This window comes from Anticarsia gemmatalis, chromosome 13 (assembly GCF_050436995.1).
Source record: "Anticarsia gemmatalis isolate Benzon Research Colony breed Stoneville strain chromosome 13, ilAntGemm2 primary, whole genome shotgun sequence".
Taxonomy (NCBI): Eukaryota; Metazoa; Arthropoda; class Insecta; order Lepidoptera; family Erebidae; genus Anticarsia; species Anticarsia gemmatalis.
The window spans coordinates 5,222,517-5,239,408 of NC_134757.1; the positions used below are offsets into that span (position 1 = coordinate 5,222,517).

General features: G+C 34.9%; 2 protein-coding genes across 5 annotated transcripts in view; both read right to left on the reverse strand.

Annotated features, from left to right (window-relative positions):
- Positions 1 to 6,590, reverse strand: part of mol (dual oxidase maturation factor 1 mol) — a 54,449-nt gene extending 47,859 nt beyond the window's left edge. Inside the window, exon 1 of one of the 2 annotated variants that reach the window (XM_076121718.1) lies at positions 6,390 to 6,590. The gene's annotated coding sequence lies outside the window, so the exon portion shown is untranslated. The remainder of the gene's footprint in view (positions 1 to 6,389) is intronic. The other variant, XM_076121716.1, reaches the window with a different exon arrangement.
- Positions 6,591 to 14,028: 7,438 nt separating this feature from the next.
- Positions 14,029 to 16,892, reverse strand: part of Duox (dual oxidase) — a 48,059-nt gene continuing 45,195 nt past the window's right edge. For all 3 annotated transcript variants that reach the window (XM_076122007.1, XM_076122008.1, XM_076122009.1), the window contains 3 exons: positions 16,143 to 16,298; positions 15,237 to 15,365; positions 14,029 to 14,955 (listed from right to left, as the gene is read on the reverse strand). In XM_076122007.1, the coding sequence (XP_075978122.1) occupies positions 14,827 to 14,955; positions 15,237 to 15,365; positions 16,143 to 16,298 (414 nt within the window). In that variant the 3' untranslated portion in view covers positions 14,029 to 14,826. The remainder of the gene's footprint in view (positions 14,956 to 15,236; positions 15,366 to 16,142; positions 16,299 to 16,892) is intronic.

Consider the following 16,892-nt stretch of genomic DNA (forward strand, 5'->3'; position numbering starts at 1 on the left):
TATAAATTGTAAATAGGAGGAAAATGAAAATGTAAACACAGTGACAGTGACATCTCGCGCCTGCTCTGTGCACTACACGTGATATTTGCGCAAGAGTAGTCGTACACACATCGATCAGTCGGCCTTGCCCGAAATTCTTCTTTGACCACTGGCGTCACCCTTTCCACTATTGACAATATTATTGAAATAACCACATTCCGGTCCACCTGTCAAGCCGGCTGTCGCTCTTGTTGCTAGGGGCTGTTTCGGCGCGACTTGGACGGGTTACTGGTTTGCATTCTACGTGCCGCTATACTTGTTGTTGTGCATTGGAAAGTAAGTGGTCAATTCCCGAAGGAAACGAAACCTTTATTGTGACTTCTATCAATTAGAAATTTGCGTAAGCCTATTCGGAGGTATTATCTTTTCAGCGTTTCGTATCATAAGTAAAAATAACATACTTTAAGTACACCTATTGCTTAAAATGAGGGAAGGGAGAATTATTATTGATGTCGATGACCATCAACAAAGGTTTAATGTCATCATTCACTTGTCATTGTAATTACAATAAGCATCATCATAGTTCAATGCGACAGAAGAATAGCATAATTTAACCCTAAAAAAATGTACACAATAAAGCCTATTAAAACTCCAATAGCCTCAATCAATGATATTGTTGATTGCATTAAACTGACAACACCTAATAGAATGTATTATGCTGTAGTCATAACACGTAATTTCCCTTATGGAGTAAACTATTTGACTGCAGCTGCTGACCGATGTACTTTAGTTGCAATGTCCTAAGTGATTTGTCCCAGGTCACCAGGCCAATATTTACGCCCACATACTACATAATATACTAAATAATCTTAATAACAAAAGTATATTCTAAGATAGAATTTATTTTACCAACAGCCATGTCAACGTGCCAGTCATGCTAGTACGATTTCTAACAGCTTCACATTATGTCGGCCCAACAGACATACCGGGTCCTAATTCAATCAGCATACACACGGCAAACGTCTTCTATTTGCTCAGTAGGTAAGTATTTGTTTAAAAAACCACCGTGAATTGTATTGCGAAAATATTACGAAACTTATCGAACACGTTTGACTCAAGAGCGTGATGATAAAACGTCAGAGAGTAAACAAAAAGTGGTGTTTGCTCAGTGACATGCAAATCTAATCTATAGACAGGTATGCACGCTGCCTAGGTACTTACGTGTGAAACTATATCACATTGTGTATGAAACTGGGCACGCGGTGTGTGTGAACTGCGAACAGTCAGGCGGCGCATGCACAATAGCCTAGCTCCAGTCACGCGCTACTCTCCAAGTCTCCGCACCATTGTTGAAAGATTTGAACATAAAAACAATATACAATCTGCTGTCGAGGACATCGACGTCAGTTATAGAAATACACTATTCAGTTTGGTAAAACCACTTCGCTAACTTACTGGCACTTAGTCTATACAATATGAGTTACTACGGTTTCAATCAGTTCCTATTTACTACATCGTAATAGAGTTTTCAATACACACACAATACAAACACTGTTGGCTGTTGCAAATTGGAGTCAAACAAACTATGCTTCTGCTACCGTAGCGCGATTCAATACAGTCGGTACCATCAAGTATTAAGATTTTGTTATGTATATTCTACTGCTGAACTAGAGGCACTGATTAGATTTACAAAATTTCTCGATGGCTAGCCGGGTGTCGATAGTCGTTAGAGGTAGAGAATCGGGCTAGTGTAGGTACTGTATTTTAACCAATACATTCTCAGTTGTAAGGTACCTATTCGAAAATAAGACGAGAACAGCAGACGAGACTGATGAGTTACGGGTCATCTTTGTCTTATGATTTGATTATACTAGGAAGAGTAAACACTCTCCTACATCTTAAGAACAAAAGCCCGTTTAGTCGTTCATCTTGATAATGAGCATCATTATTTACAAGACAAAAGCCTTTTTATATGAGGCACATTTTCCATTGACCGTGGCCGTAGGCGGTTGGTATGTCTTTATATCAAAGCTTAAATGTAATAAATGTGCTTATCTATTAATTAACTGTGAAGGTGTTACGTTAGAACAACGAATGCGTTATGAAATCTTTAATTGAGGTTACAAAGCGGTGATATGTTCGTGGATAAGGATGTATGTGGATGATTTTAAAATGTCAAGATTATGCTCTTTTGCTGTCAATGGTTACATTGGCTCACATTACGCTTCGATCAGTCTGCCCTCTTTACTCTATCGACAAAAACGCAGAAGTTCATTTCTTAGTTTGCACTAAGACGTTTACATGTTAAGAAATTAGTTAAAATCATGTCAAGCCGTCGAATCAGCGCTAAATGCAAAGGGGAACTTAAAAGCCACGTAGAACTCTATGCAAATAAAGTCCTGTAGAATTAATCCTACGGGTACATTGTGGTGACCGTCGTGGTTAAAAACAGTTAGTGTGAATATCTTGAACTTTAAACACGTGTGAATGAATTGCCGAACAATTCACATACTCCTCTAGTGGCGCTATTGCCGTTTAAAACGACAGTCACACACTTAAAAAACACGCTGGCAACCACTAGAAATCAAGCTAAATCACAATAAGGATCAATCAAAGAGAAAGCGTGTTGCTAATAGCAATACATACATACATACATACATATGCAAGGCAATAAAAGACGCGTACATTGACATTGTTAGTCATTCGAACACTATATTACCATAGAAAGGTCCGCATTGTCATAGTCTTTTCCTTTAGTGTAAGGAGCATACCAAAATGAGAAAACAAATGATGGTATACCTATTATATGGCACCAGAAGCAAAACGTAATATGTTTTCGTAAATATATACAAGGGAATAGCATTGTGGGCTTGAATATCTACATTTGGTATTTAGATTTTATAATAGTTACTAATGAAGGAAATGTTCAAGTCTACCTATGTAGTTCTAGCTTTAAGTGCTTGCAAATAAACATGTACATTACAATTCGATTTAATTATTTTTACACGTCTCTAAAAGCTTAATGCCTTTAAGACTTTTAAGTCTACTTGTAACGCAATGAATGCGTATAACTATGCACTTATCTTGCATAACACTCAAATTTCAGTTATTACTGATTTTTCCTAAGAGGTAAACTCAAAAAACCTATTTTTATGCTTACATTTCGTAGTTGGCCACTAGCAGCTTCGGTCAAAAATAATTGTCTAAAGTGGTTAAAACAATGCCGTTTCTTATTTTCACTGAGGGCAAAACTTCCTAGAATAAAAACACAGGGTTCTATTATCTAAGTAATGCATACCGTACCTAAGTTTACGTGTCTATGCTGCTAGCTTAAAACATGTCGCGTGAGTTACCGCTACATAAACGGTTCACTTCCATAATATTTTTTAGTTATAAACTCTTACGTGTATTTACGTAATTTAAATATAAATGAAGCATTACATGTGCGTGCCATGTAATCGTTCGGTATGATTTGCAGTTTGGACGGAACTGTTTGTAATTATAGAAATGTACAAGTAATTATTTATGTAGCTACATTATTTTTATATAATCGACTTTTTTGATGTACCGTGATTAGCATTATTTTAAGTAGAGAGGACTCTTCTTGATTGGAGTTGGATTAATGTGCAACGTTGATGAGTTTACACACAGCTTATTCATTTTAGTCTTATATGGGTTATATTATACGTTTGGGTAGTTTAAAAACATAGAATCCATACTAATATTATAAATGCGAAAGTAACTCTGTCTGTCTGTTACTCAATCACGCCTAAATTACTGAATCAATTTGGATGAAATTTGGTATGGAGATATTTTGATACCCGATAAGGAATTAGGCCCTGGGAAAATGACACATTCCCATGGGAAAATTTAGGTGGCGGACAAAATCGTAAAAGCTAGTTTAAGATAAGTAGGTAAGTGTTCGTTTGAACACTCCTTTATCGATAGTTAGAACACACATTTATCGATAGTTCATCAACTATATAATAATATGGCGCATCTTCGACCGGAGGCACCGGTTGACTTGAAATGATCCTGTGACCGCGCGCTCTCCGCCCTCTATCTCGAAAACGGTTCACCGTAAAAAAAAAAATTCACACAAAATTTGTAGAGAATTTTATACTGTACAATATTGGTAATGAATACGAATGCAAAAATTCCATAGGAAATGAGATATTTACAAAAAAAGCTCAAAAAACCGGTTTTTGGGACTTTGGACCTTGAAATTTTATAGTTGCGTACACCCTACCATATGTAGGTTTTGAGACAACTTTTAGGGTGTCAATATACAAGTATTTACAGACTTACAGCTGGGTATCTCGAATTCCGAGATTCTTACCTAATTTAAGCTTAATTGACTGGACTATTAAAAAGGTTTCTCAATATAACATCAAAGTCACTTTGATATATTAATCTAATCTGTACATCATATAACTTGTTACATTTAAACCAGATTAAGTAAATATTTTCATGGAGTGTTTTCCTCCGTTAATGTTTCAACATCGTTGTAACATCGCGACTGACATTTGTATGTTATCTGCAATTAGTTGTTCCTTTAACGTGTCGTTGTGCAACACACCTAATGGCCATTATACGAACACATCGTGTTTATCTCACTTTGCACGAAAATCACTAAGATTAGAAGCGCATTTAAATAGAACTTAAGACATACAAATACATACATACATATTAGCACGACAGTTTTATATTCGAAGGTGCATAAAATACATACATGTAATAGGGGGATAGCCCATTGAAGTTTACCGGGCACGTTACCAGGTTTGTGGCTACTGTGAGAAATATCGTAAATTGATTTAAAAAATACCAATAGTATTCTTCTCAACTCGGGAATCGAGCTAAAGACTTCATCATGTTCAGCATTTGAACACACTACCGAGCGCACTACAGGTGTCCAATCTTGTTGATATGGTTGGTTGGTAAGACTAAGAGTTATTGTATATATCGCCAACAAGCGAATGACCTTGGCGAGTAAATATATTATGTCAAAAGTTGTTGTACTTACCATTTTATATATGACTAAAAAAATCAGTATATATGTATGTATATACTAAGAGCTAGGCTGATAGAGCAAAGCTGATGCATGTTCGGTATTTAATTTCAATTCAGTATAATACTTTACCATAATAATGAAGTTTTTACGTTCCTCCAAATATTTTTTTGCTGTACTTACGTGAGTAGCTATTGAATGTTAATTGATCGGCACGATTTTTTTTACTAAATAGATTTTTAATAACTAAAATCTTGATTGAATGTTTATTGTAAATTCTAGGTGTTGAAACATATTAAAATTTGTAATGGTTATCAATTTCGTGGATTAATGTAATTGCAATAGTTCACAGTTTTGTGAAGATTTAACATAGATGTATTTATGTATTTATATACCTAAGTATAATGGCGCGGTCGGTAATGTTGAGTGTGACTGTTGATCACTAGATTCTGGGTTCAATTCCACGATCAGACTGAGTGCTATGAGTCTTTTTCTAATTTATGTAAGATTAAATTCAATACCAGTCTAGAGTTCATTGATGTGCTTGATGCCTTTAATTGGTATAGCAAAAGGCTCGCCCACTGTAAATATATATTTGTATCTGTTTATATGTATAGTAAAGTGCATAGAGATATTTATCGGTGGTTGCACCGATATCTCCAGACGTAGGCCAGTTGCGTACGAGCTGTGCGCCCAGTTACGACAGTGTCGAACCCATGGCATTCTTACAAAACGACAAAGTAGATCTAATCTCGGGACCGTCTTACAACAGTTCGATTAAATCATATTAGCTTCGGCTGCGGTCAGTTTGTCTTGACACGCTGTGACAACAACTTAACTGTTTGTGAACGATAGCCGACCATGCGCCAATTGTAATATTTTATCCCTATATAAAGTGAAGCCTAGCGAATTAAACATTTTGCTTGAATGCATCCGTATAAATTTGCTTCAACTCACTACTTACAATATATAATACTTTATGACATATTGTAATTAACCTGCTACCTCCGCCTAAATCTTATAGACGTTCACTGTAGAAGATGTAGATTTGACTACCAATAATATAATCTACGAAGTGCAACATTGTTTCGCCCACTATCATAATAACGTGCATCAGCAACATTCAAAGCAACAGTCTCCTTTTATGTATTTCAGAGAATTCAAAAATTCTTGTACAAAAAACAATGTACTTAATCTCGCTTCAAGAACGAGAGTAAATAAATGACATATTAATGTGAGTGTAAGTCCAGCCACGGTAATATAAGTCGGGACAACAATTGTAATATTCAAACAAGAACTGCCGTAAATTGTTTTAATTGAGGACAAGGATGTCGAGCTGCGGCCGCGACGTGCGACTGTGCGACCGCAGCCACCATCCACAGATTTAATTGATCGTATTCACCTGCGGAGATCGGCGGTGCGATGCCCTTGCGGAGACTCCCGGTGACGTCACACTACTCGCTACTCGCCGTGGACTTCCGGCGGATACTCGGATTAGTTTGGCACATCACTAGCACTAGGAAATGTTGCGAAACTTCGGAGGTCGCCGGCAGAGAGCGCCGCCGCCGCGCGATCACTGAAAACTAAACCTGTGCACAGTGTCGCGCACCACACTCGGCGCGCCTCGGCATCGGCGTCGCAGCCACCAGCGTCGACGAAAGCGCGTTAGAAAGGGACGACTAGTCATTTCTTTCTTTTTAGCCGAACATCGATAAATAGTAGCTTTCATATTGACGGCTGATAGCAGCCAATGAGACACTTGAGAACACACTGTGAACTTGTTTTACATGTTCTTATAATAAATTTGTATTACGAAAAAAACGCTCGCACGTCTATAAACTCATCGCAAAGAAATTTCAGTGCTTCTTTGTTTACAAGAAACGTAATATAGAAAGTAGGATCCTAAGTCTTAACAATTTTCAATGAACTTCCTTGGTGGAGAGCGTATAATAAGGAAATGTGGCGAGTTTATCAAAGTATCGGCGCAAGCGCACCCGTGCGGAACACCCGCACCAATCATTTTCCGCTAACTTTTCTCTACTACGTAACGGGCTGTACAAAGTAGATGTGAAATTGAAAAAACGAACAGCCACATACCACATTCACTGTTTCATTACATAAATACAAGTGTTTACGAGATTTATGTCATGAATTTTTAATAGATATTTTAATTGAGTTTCGTTTTTAGTTTCATAATGACCTCTGGGGGGGTCATGCGGTTAGAAAAAACATTTTGGTATATTATTCTGTTGCGTGTACAAATTCTCACCATCGGTAATACAAAATACTAAGACAAGTTAGCAACAGTTACTTGCAGATAAATCTATTTGCAGTGACATTCAGAGAGTACATTTACTATTTTAGTATCTGACATTTTTCTGTTTTGGCAAAGGTCATAACCGCCGATTGGCCTGTATTAATTTGCATGAATTCTAACACAAATCAGCTGGCATTATATAAGCGACGGCCAAGGAAACAGAGCGTACAGCAGACGAGTTAAGAGTGAAGACACGGATCGTTGCCTTGTTTGCTCACTCCGTTATAACTGAATAAATTGTAACACAATGATTTAAGAGTAAATTCATTAAATGCTTAACTTTATAAAACCTTTCAAACTGGTTTGTGTAGTAGAGACACTGTCACGCTTTCTTACGTGATTAACTTTACACTGTTTTGCGCTCTAAAGATGCGTCGATGGTTCTCGCGTAAGTCTGTCTGCGACGTAGGTACCATTCTCATATAAATCAAGACTGTAAGGTAGTTGTCTCAGCACATGACAACGCTGCCGTCTACGATTTGTAGAAGTCTGTATAATCCTGCTTCAATCTGTTCTTACGTAAATGTGAGCTTTGTCAGATATTCTAATTCGTAGTGAACAACGAGACTCCGCGACGAGTCAACCTTTCGCTATCTCAGCCCAGTATGGGGTCGCGACCCATCGTCTGGGAAACACTATTTATTTATGACAAACCTGATTCTGATAGCGGAATCTCTTAAATAACAGCTTGAACACACAAGCGTTAAATCAATGGGCAATATTGCGTCGATCGAACCAAGTTGATATATTTGATGAAGGCAAAGGGCATCTCTGAATAAATTAGCCATTTACACGCGTAGTGTCAGTAAAGCCATTGTTTGTTGAGAAGATTACTACATTGAAAAGCCACGGTCTTTTCTATTGCGAAATTGAATATATTATATAAATAATAGGTACGTAGGTATAGTTGCTTCAACGTGTTTAAGGATTTTCTTAAATAAATAATATTCCGAAATAGCCTTATATGTGTTTGTATACCACACGACAGCTTTAAACTACGCGAGCCTACTAGTATAGGTTCTCGTCTTTAAATACAAAAGGCTAGGCTTTCTTTAGGCTAGAAGTAAAGAAAATAAGTACATATGTAGATCTTGGAGTGTCGTGAAGATGTACTATGAATATACACCATACAACGGATACATTTAATATTCTACATCCCATATAATTTTGTTATTGGAAACGTAGACCTTGTTGTAGGTTATAATTCGAATCTATACGAATTAATTTCCATTAACCCGAGTGGTGCTGATTTTTATGTATCAATCTTTTCAAACACAAAATGTTAGTCTCGAGCATCCAAAATGAGAGGAAAATGTATAATCTTTTATACTGCCTGCGATGTACTAAGCAAGCATCGCGTGTGTGTAAGTGTTGGTTAAAATAAAGTTATCTCGTACTGAAGAGCGTTCGTGCCAAATACTTGATAATGTATCAAATTAGCAACCGCGAGATACAGACAGCGTGCTTATATGATTTAATGTATTAATCAAGGTGCACTTGATGTAATGGTTTTATTCTTAAAGTAGGTTGTTTTAAAGTATCTAGCTAAATACTGTTAGAATTTTGCACTTATTATGATTGTGGTAATATTGTAAAGTAATGAGTTTGGGAACTAAAAGCTTCTATTGATTTTCAACTAAGCATATTGTACTAAAATCCATTTTGATTTCAGAAAGAGAAAATAAAATGTGTAAATTAAGTAATTAATGAAATGTAAATGTACTGAAATTAAGCCGACGATTAGTTTTTATTATAATGTTAATGATTTGTTTTCACTTTAGTTTTTTATTATCTCTTATTTTACCATAGATAATATTTCGTTAAGTAGGTTCATCTACATTTCGCACCTCCGCTCAAATAGCGTCATAAGTCCAAAAAACAAATTGTCGAGTAAAATGGGTTTAAAGTTGCTCCTGCCTATTTTTTTTGCTTTTCGGGCCATAACTTAAAAAATATTTTTTTTTGAGTTGCAACACTATTTGAGCGGAGGTGCGATTTGTAACTCGAAATCATTTATTTATATTCTGACAAAATGCTGAGGGGCTTGCTTGATATTTTGATTTTAAATTAGTATAATAACTATCTCACCTATTGTAATACGTGTTACATTACTTTGTATGAATCGATCACGATATTGTGGTTGTATTACAAGCAGCTCATTACCACTAACAATGTTTTGCATAAGTAATCTGGTCGAAATTAGTTTGGTTTGTTACATGTCGGCGTTAATACTTTTCTCATATAGTACTTAATCACGTCTTACATCACCCGCAGTAAGTTATGCGGTTTCCACGAACCCCGTGTGTTGTAAGCTTTAATACATTTCAATGAAAAAATATGCAACAATTTTATGTATCCTCCGCAATTCGTTATACACAGAGGATTATTCTTATAGTGGATATTATTATTAAGATGGAAAAGCAATCTTTGATTTACTATTTGTAAATTATTATTTTGTTTATATATTTAAAATATCGCTGTATATAATGCGTCTTGCCCACTAGATAAACTGCAACGTTTAGATTACGCATTGTTCTTTGGCATTGGTATATCAAACACTTCACTCAAAACATCTTCAGAAGATTCGACGAGTAATCATTATATTATATCGTTGTTTGCATCGATTATAACTGACAGTTCCAATTACTCGTAACATTAAAATATTTTGTATTAACCATTTAATAGTTCAGAGGTCAAGTTGTGCATTGTTGGGATCGAGAACCTTGTGTTTGATTAGATTTTATTACGTGCTTTTGTGTGAAGCTGCCGTAGGCTGTGAAAGTGAGTTAATTCATTCAGCGGACATAATTGTAGGCATGATAGATGAAGTCGGTGGAGCCCTCTAGGTGTACTGTCAGTTTTATGGTTCGCTAAGTCACGAGGTTAGGTAACCGGTAACGTTCGGACCGCCAGCCCGCTACGTCCGTAATTAACAACAATTACGTAGATATCGTCTACATAATGCGTCACTGACAACCGCCGCAGCACATAAATAATGAAGTAATAACACTAAATGGCCCGTAATGAATTATGAAAGCATTTTTCTCTGACTAAAATGATATTAAGATTAATATTTTAGCTGATATTTTGCAATGTTTATCTAAGTTGTTTGTATCCTTACCTCTGTTTGAAAGTGATAAATTGAAAATATTTCGCTGTGAACAATAAATAAAAGGTTATTCTTCAACAGACAGTAATATTATGATGGATGCAGAAAACATAGCTTAATGATTGCGTTGAAGTCTTTTGTACGGAAGCTGACCGTTGCGTATTCACATATGACAGAGAGTAACATATATTTGTTCAGTGTGCCTTTCAACTTCTTTTATGATCTAACACAGTTCTAGATCATTAATCATTACAAAAGAAGTCGTTACTATTATGAGTTTTGTGCAATACTCGTAATGTTGTTTGTTAAACTAGGTTTTTATTTTTGGACAATAATTATTAGGCACGAAGGTATTAATATTTGTGTCTCAGTGACATGATAATTGTGTATTTCCTGGCGACTGCTGCCATGATTTAGTGTTTGAATACCAGACTTGTGTATTACAGTGGTTGCCTCATTGCTAGTTTTGTAATGGATATTATTAAGTGCAATACTAATCTTGTTATATAAAATATCGACAGACATTTACCTACATATAATATTAGTTTGTGTTGCTTCAAGACCCTTCTTCTGTAGGCTGAAGCACAAACTTTGACAAAAGATAATATACATTTGACTTGCAGCTGCCAATAAATTAAATATTTTTAATTCTGTTCATAAGGTATCTTTTCTTTCCTTGTTTCGCGTCAGAATGATTAAAAGCAAGATAAATTTAGAAGACACCTAAGGCTTGTTATTAGCTACATACATCTGTGTATTACTGTATTATTGTAGCAGATTTTCGCAAAACCTTAACTAAAGAACTAGCCATAAATCAATTGTGTTATGAAATGGTTTCATAATTTAAAGCTGGATAGGCTATAAGTTTGTTATATCACAGAAATTGATTTGTATTATAGGGAAATACTTTCAAGCTAGAGCCAATTGTGTCAGTGCTCGATAGTTTTCAATTCTAATAGCTTGATTGTCCAATATCGGCTATCGACAACCTGCTAGCTGTGAAGAAATTTTGTATGTAAATCTGAAAATCGCCATAATGGACGTCGTAGGGTCTATTTTGATAGTCGATAGTACCGACTGGAGAGAATCGCGCTATAAGTCATAGTTTAAAAATATTACCCGTGTTACGTGAGTAGGTACCTATTTGTGATAATCACAGAACGTAATAATATAGTTATATCAAGGCTGATGCAGTAATTTACCCTAAAACAATAACATTAAATGGACTTCATAAAAAGATGGCGATGAGAGCTTACACAATTAGCCGAGAATTACATAAAAGAAATAAAATTACGTTGATGAGTGCCAATTTGGTTGAAAGGTGCACTTAGAAGTATCCACTTTCGAGAGTTTTAAGTGAATTGGGTGGTTCGTAAGAAATGAAGGGAGAAGCGAAGGCCGGTACGCATCGTGTGCATTATGTGGCAACACTGGAGTGAACTAAACGCGGGCGGTCACTGGTGCAATATGATATACTAAGTTATGGCCTTAATTACCGGACCACGGTGATTTGTTCGCACGCGCCGCTCAAATAATGCACACACGGATACACGGATTGAAGAACACGCTTGCGTTATGTTAAACTATTAACTGTATTCTGTTAGATATAAGTTACACCTGTTAATATATTTTGTAACTGTACCTGTATTTGAAATATAAAGTATTATCTTATCTGTAAAAGTAGATGGTCAACGATATGGGCTGTTTAAAAAGCAGTCTGCTTGTATAGAGTCTAGAAATCTAAGAGATAATGTAAAATATATAGATAAATATATTATAAAATTAAGTGTTAAATTTACTTTGCATCATGACGAAAATTTGCGAGAATGGCTCCAGATTTGTGGAATCTATGCAACACCTCTTGAAAGTAGAATATGTTTAATACGTTTGTATTCCGTAGTGTAGCCAATATAACTTTTTACATTAACATCCAAGTAAATGGTTGCACGTTGCATACTATTTGCAACAGAATATGAATTATTCTATATGCAACTAGAGAAATCGACATTAGTTGGTAATAGCGTACTGAGAACAGCCATTCATTGCTTACTCTGATATAAACCCATCTTAAAAGAACTACATATTTTACACTAGTGACCCACCCCGGCTTCGCCTGGTAATAATCTCTTTATCTTTATAAAAAAATCGCATCAAATAACTTTGCGTAGTTTTTAAAGATCTAAGCAGAAAAGAAATTATGCTATGCAATGATTTCAGATTATTGTAATTAGAAATAATTATAAAAAAATACGTATATTTTAAAACACAAATGACCTACTAGTTGTAATTTGTCTTACTGCACACCATAACTTATGGTTCTCGATTACGAAGGGGTTATGTGAATTCGCGCACATAACCGCGTAATACGGCCAACGCATAATTAATATTTGAATGGAATTAATCGTTGTTTTTTTATCGAAACCGGTTTTAAATCGATTACTCTCGACTAATTATGGTATTCCATCTGTTATGTATTTTATATTTAACTTCGGTAATACGTCTTTCCTTACAGCCAGTGACTTTCTTGAACACCAAAAATCTTAATTTTTTTGTTGATTTAATCAGTAATATTAATTTGCATGTCTTTGAATTATATGCTTAAGTTCAGTAATGCATGTTTTATACTTATATTGGAAGAATAAAATAACTTTTGAACCGAAATGTATGTGCTATTTTATTCCGAGAGTAGACTACTAATGGACAATACGTGTGGTTCCACAATCGTATTCAAAACATGTACTTTACATAAATCGACGGCTAAAAACCAAAACAATCATAAATAAATTGTTCTTCGATTACTACGGCTTCGCAATTGTATTTTATTACGCGAATAAATATTGAAATTTCGTCTGAAATCCTATCAAAACGAGTGCACGATCGAGCGCAGCACACGCGACGTTCGTGTGTCACGAGTGTGCAAGGCTATTGTCTGTACCTTTTACTTTGAATTAAGACCGAGGAGCCTCGAATTACACTCATAAATAAACTACGACTAAGGTCTGAGAACAATCACACACTGTTATTAAATATTGTTGAAATTAATATCTGATACGACGTATCAGGTGCTTGATAATGTTTATATCTGTACGTAGAGTACAACTTCGAATGTTCGTGATCGTAGGCAATTGAATGCAATTTGGCAAATATTGACAGACTATATTTACGTTAAAATTGGTTACAAGCACTGCTTTGACAGTGATTGGAAGTTAGTATTTAGTAATAAGTAGTGGCAAAGGATATTTTAGAGTAAGTCTTTAAACATTATTTATATAAGTAGAGTATTTACTAACATAGATTGCACGAAGATAAGTTCAGGTGTGATGTTTCAGTGCGTTCTGTAGCGGAGACTAAAAATTGCATATATAGCACTAATTTTATTAATTTGAACATGTGTAGGTATTTTACTTGTAATATGTAACATTGTAGTAAATTAATTTTATGTTTAACATTTTGCAGCAAATTTTTCACGAGTTTCAGTACCTACATCAAAAGTTTATAATTGTTAATTTCACGCTGTCAATCAAGACTTTGTTCGATAGCTATTGACTTATATATTATTTCTTGTTTTCTTAGTCTGTTATGAATTTAGGTGGTTTGTGAAATTAAACACGCAAAACAGCTTTTAAATATTTATTTACATTACTATCAATTCAACATCGGTAACTCTCTACAATCTTACACTAGTCCAATACAAATAGATTTATACATTATTTACAATAATTCATTTTAGAACATCGCATCGCATAAATAAACAATTTAGATCGCAATGAGTATTATAATCAATAAGTAACTATATTTAGTGGGTTTGTACATTCAAATGCGCAATGTTTTTGTACTGCCATCATAGTTATAAATTACAATAAAATTATAAAAGCATAAACTAAAAAATAAATAAGTTAGGATACAATCTAAATAACTGAATGAATATCAACTTTCACAAACATCTTGATTGGTTATAATTATTAAATTCGTTTCACATCAATAAATGTGTTGAAGATCTAGATCTAACGTTTCATAAGCGAGTGTTTAAACACTATGTAGGGTGGAACAGCCAATTAGCGAAATGGACGGATTTAAACCATTTATTGTTCATCAAAATTAGTTACATAAAAGGATTTTTTGTGAAGTAATCTAGAATTAACATGAATCTATTTTTAACCTGCTTGCATAACTTCTTTATATCAGCAGGTATGCATCAGAAATCGATGATCGTGATGAGTTGATGACTGCTGAAGATTATCTTATTGTAAGTGAATTCATAATCGAACTAACCTAGTAATAAATAGATGTTCATTAAAACTAAGTAATGGTAACAAAGCTAGGTTCACATTGCATTGGCTATATCACCCTACATAATTCTCTACCAGTCTCATGAAACCACTGAGATACAAACATAACTTAATAAATAATGTTTTATCCGAAGTTTTCAAAGTGATGTATGAAGTATGGAAGTCGTCGCGTTCTGTTCACTTGTTCGCAGGCTGACATCACCGATTTTGTGAGAGGCCGGGGCCCGCATGAGAATACACCTATCTTAGATACCTGGGAAACAACAAAAATATACTTTAATTATACTTTAAAAATACATTAAGTAACATTGCATTGGATTGGTAATCGACTGTTAAAAAGTATTTACATGAATAATGTCAACAGCCGCAGCAATTATTTTTCATAATCTGGTAAATGGGAAAATGCTTTAAACACGTAATGTATTGCCTGATCAATACAAATCTAAAGTATTCAGAAACCAGTTTCCCTGTTGTCCTTATAGTTTAGGGTAAACCGTTCTGTCTGCTAAAAAAAATATTATTTCAATCACTTACATAGCTATGTTTCTTCTGCACGAACTTTAAGAAGGAGGACATGTCTGGTCTTCCGAAGTGGTTCACTGCCTTCAGTCCAGTGAACATCGACGTGCGAGACAAACGCTGGAAGTGGTTCTCGCAGATATACTGTACAAAATCAACAATGGGACTATGTAAAAACATTCGATCGTTACAATTTAAAAGATTTATAAAATGTGCATCTCGTCAAAAAGTCAATTAATGTCTTTGTTTTGTGGTCTCCGCCTACTCTTATGTTTATATGTGTATGTCGAAAGTATTTCACAACTCAGTAAAAACAATTATTTGGCCTTAAAATCCTACAATATTTAGAGTAGACTCGCCCGCAATTTAAAATAATATGTTCTTTTAAATACTGCTACAGATTTCATCAAGATAGGTTGTGTAAAACCGGAGACACGGCTGTAGGTTCCACGCGGGTGGATGCTAGTTTCAATCAAATTTGATGTCATAATGCAATCAAATCTATTGAAATGAAATGGTTCGACATTTGGTTTGTAATTTCACGAAAAACGGAATGGAAAAATACGCTACTGTTGTTACAATATTACAAGATACTCGTAATGCTTATTTAAATTGAAATAACAAAACCACAGAAAGTGTTTACATTATATTTTTACAAAACCAATGCAATTATTTATCGTACTACATGCCATTCTACGCAAAAAATAATATATCGAGAAGTGTTAAAAGCATAATACGAGTTTGCATTTGTAAACGAACTGAGTTTCGGAAAGATCAAGAGTTAGAAAAAATATATCGAAAAATCTGCATCAAAAATGGATCCATGAGCATAGAGCCACGAACAAAAGTTGTAAGTGTAATTAATTACTTTAGTCGTAACTTGAGTAAATAGTGGAAAATATATAGTTTGTTGTATTTTACCAGCATGGTGGTCCTGAGATCGAACTTGTGGAAGAACTGCGTGATAAAGATGTGTATCTCGAGCACTGAGGTGACGTCCTTGCGCTCCACGTCGCGTAGTACGTCGATGAACCACTCGAAGTGCTTGTGGGATGGACATATCCACAAGAAGTACACCTGTTTAGAGAAATATTCTGTGATAAGTATCTACAGTATCAAGATGTAGAATATTTATAAATTTTTGACGAGTCCATTCAACGGAGAATACGAGTAGCTATAAATTATTGACAAGTCAATTCACGTTTTATGAAGGTTTCTGGTTCACAAATGTATGGCACAACTATTATATTTATTTAAGAATTGTAATTTCTGAATAAGGCTTTGTTTCTGTACCTATAGTTAAGTATTCGTTTGAAATTATTTGTTTTTATGTATTCGTAGTGATAGGATTTCTTAAAAAGTTATGTGTTTCCTTAACAAAGATCTTAAAATTAACAAGCTTTTTGCATTACGCAGGATAATCCGTACTGTTCACGATTTTCCTTTCCAAATCTTACTAAAGGTACTATGTAGGTACTTAAAGCGTGCCGTTACAAACTAATCTGTCATCACTGTATGTAAAAAGCAGTGGACAATGAACTATTCACCGTCAGTCACGGTCACTGTTGTAAGTCACGTGCCAGAACGTGGACAAAAAAATGTTACTTCATAGAAAAAATCTATTTCTTTATCTCGTAGACAAATTTCGTTTATTTTATTTTTAATTATGTA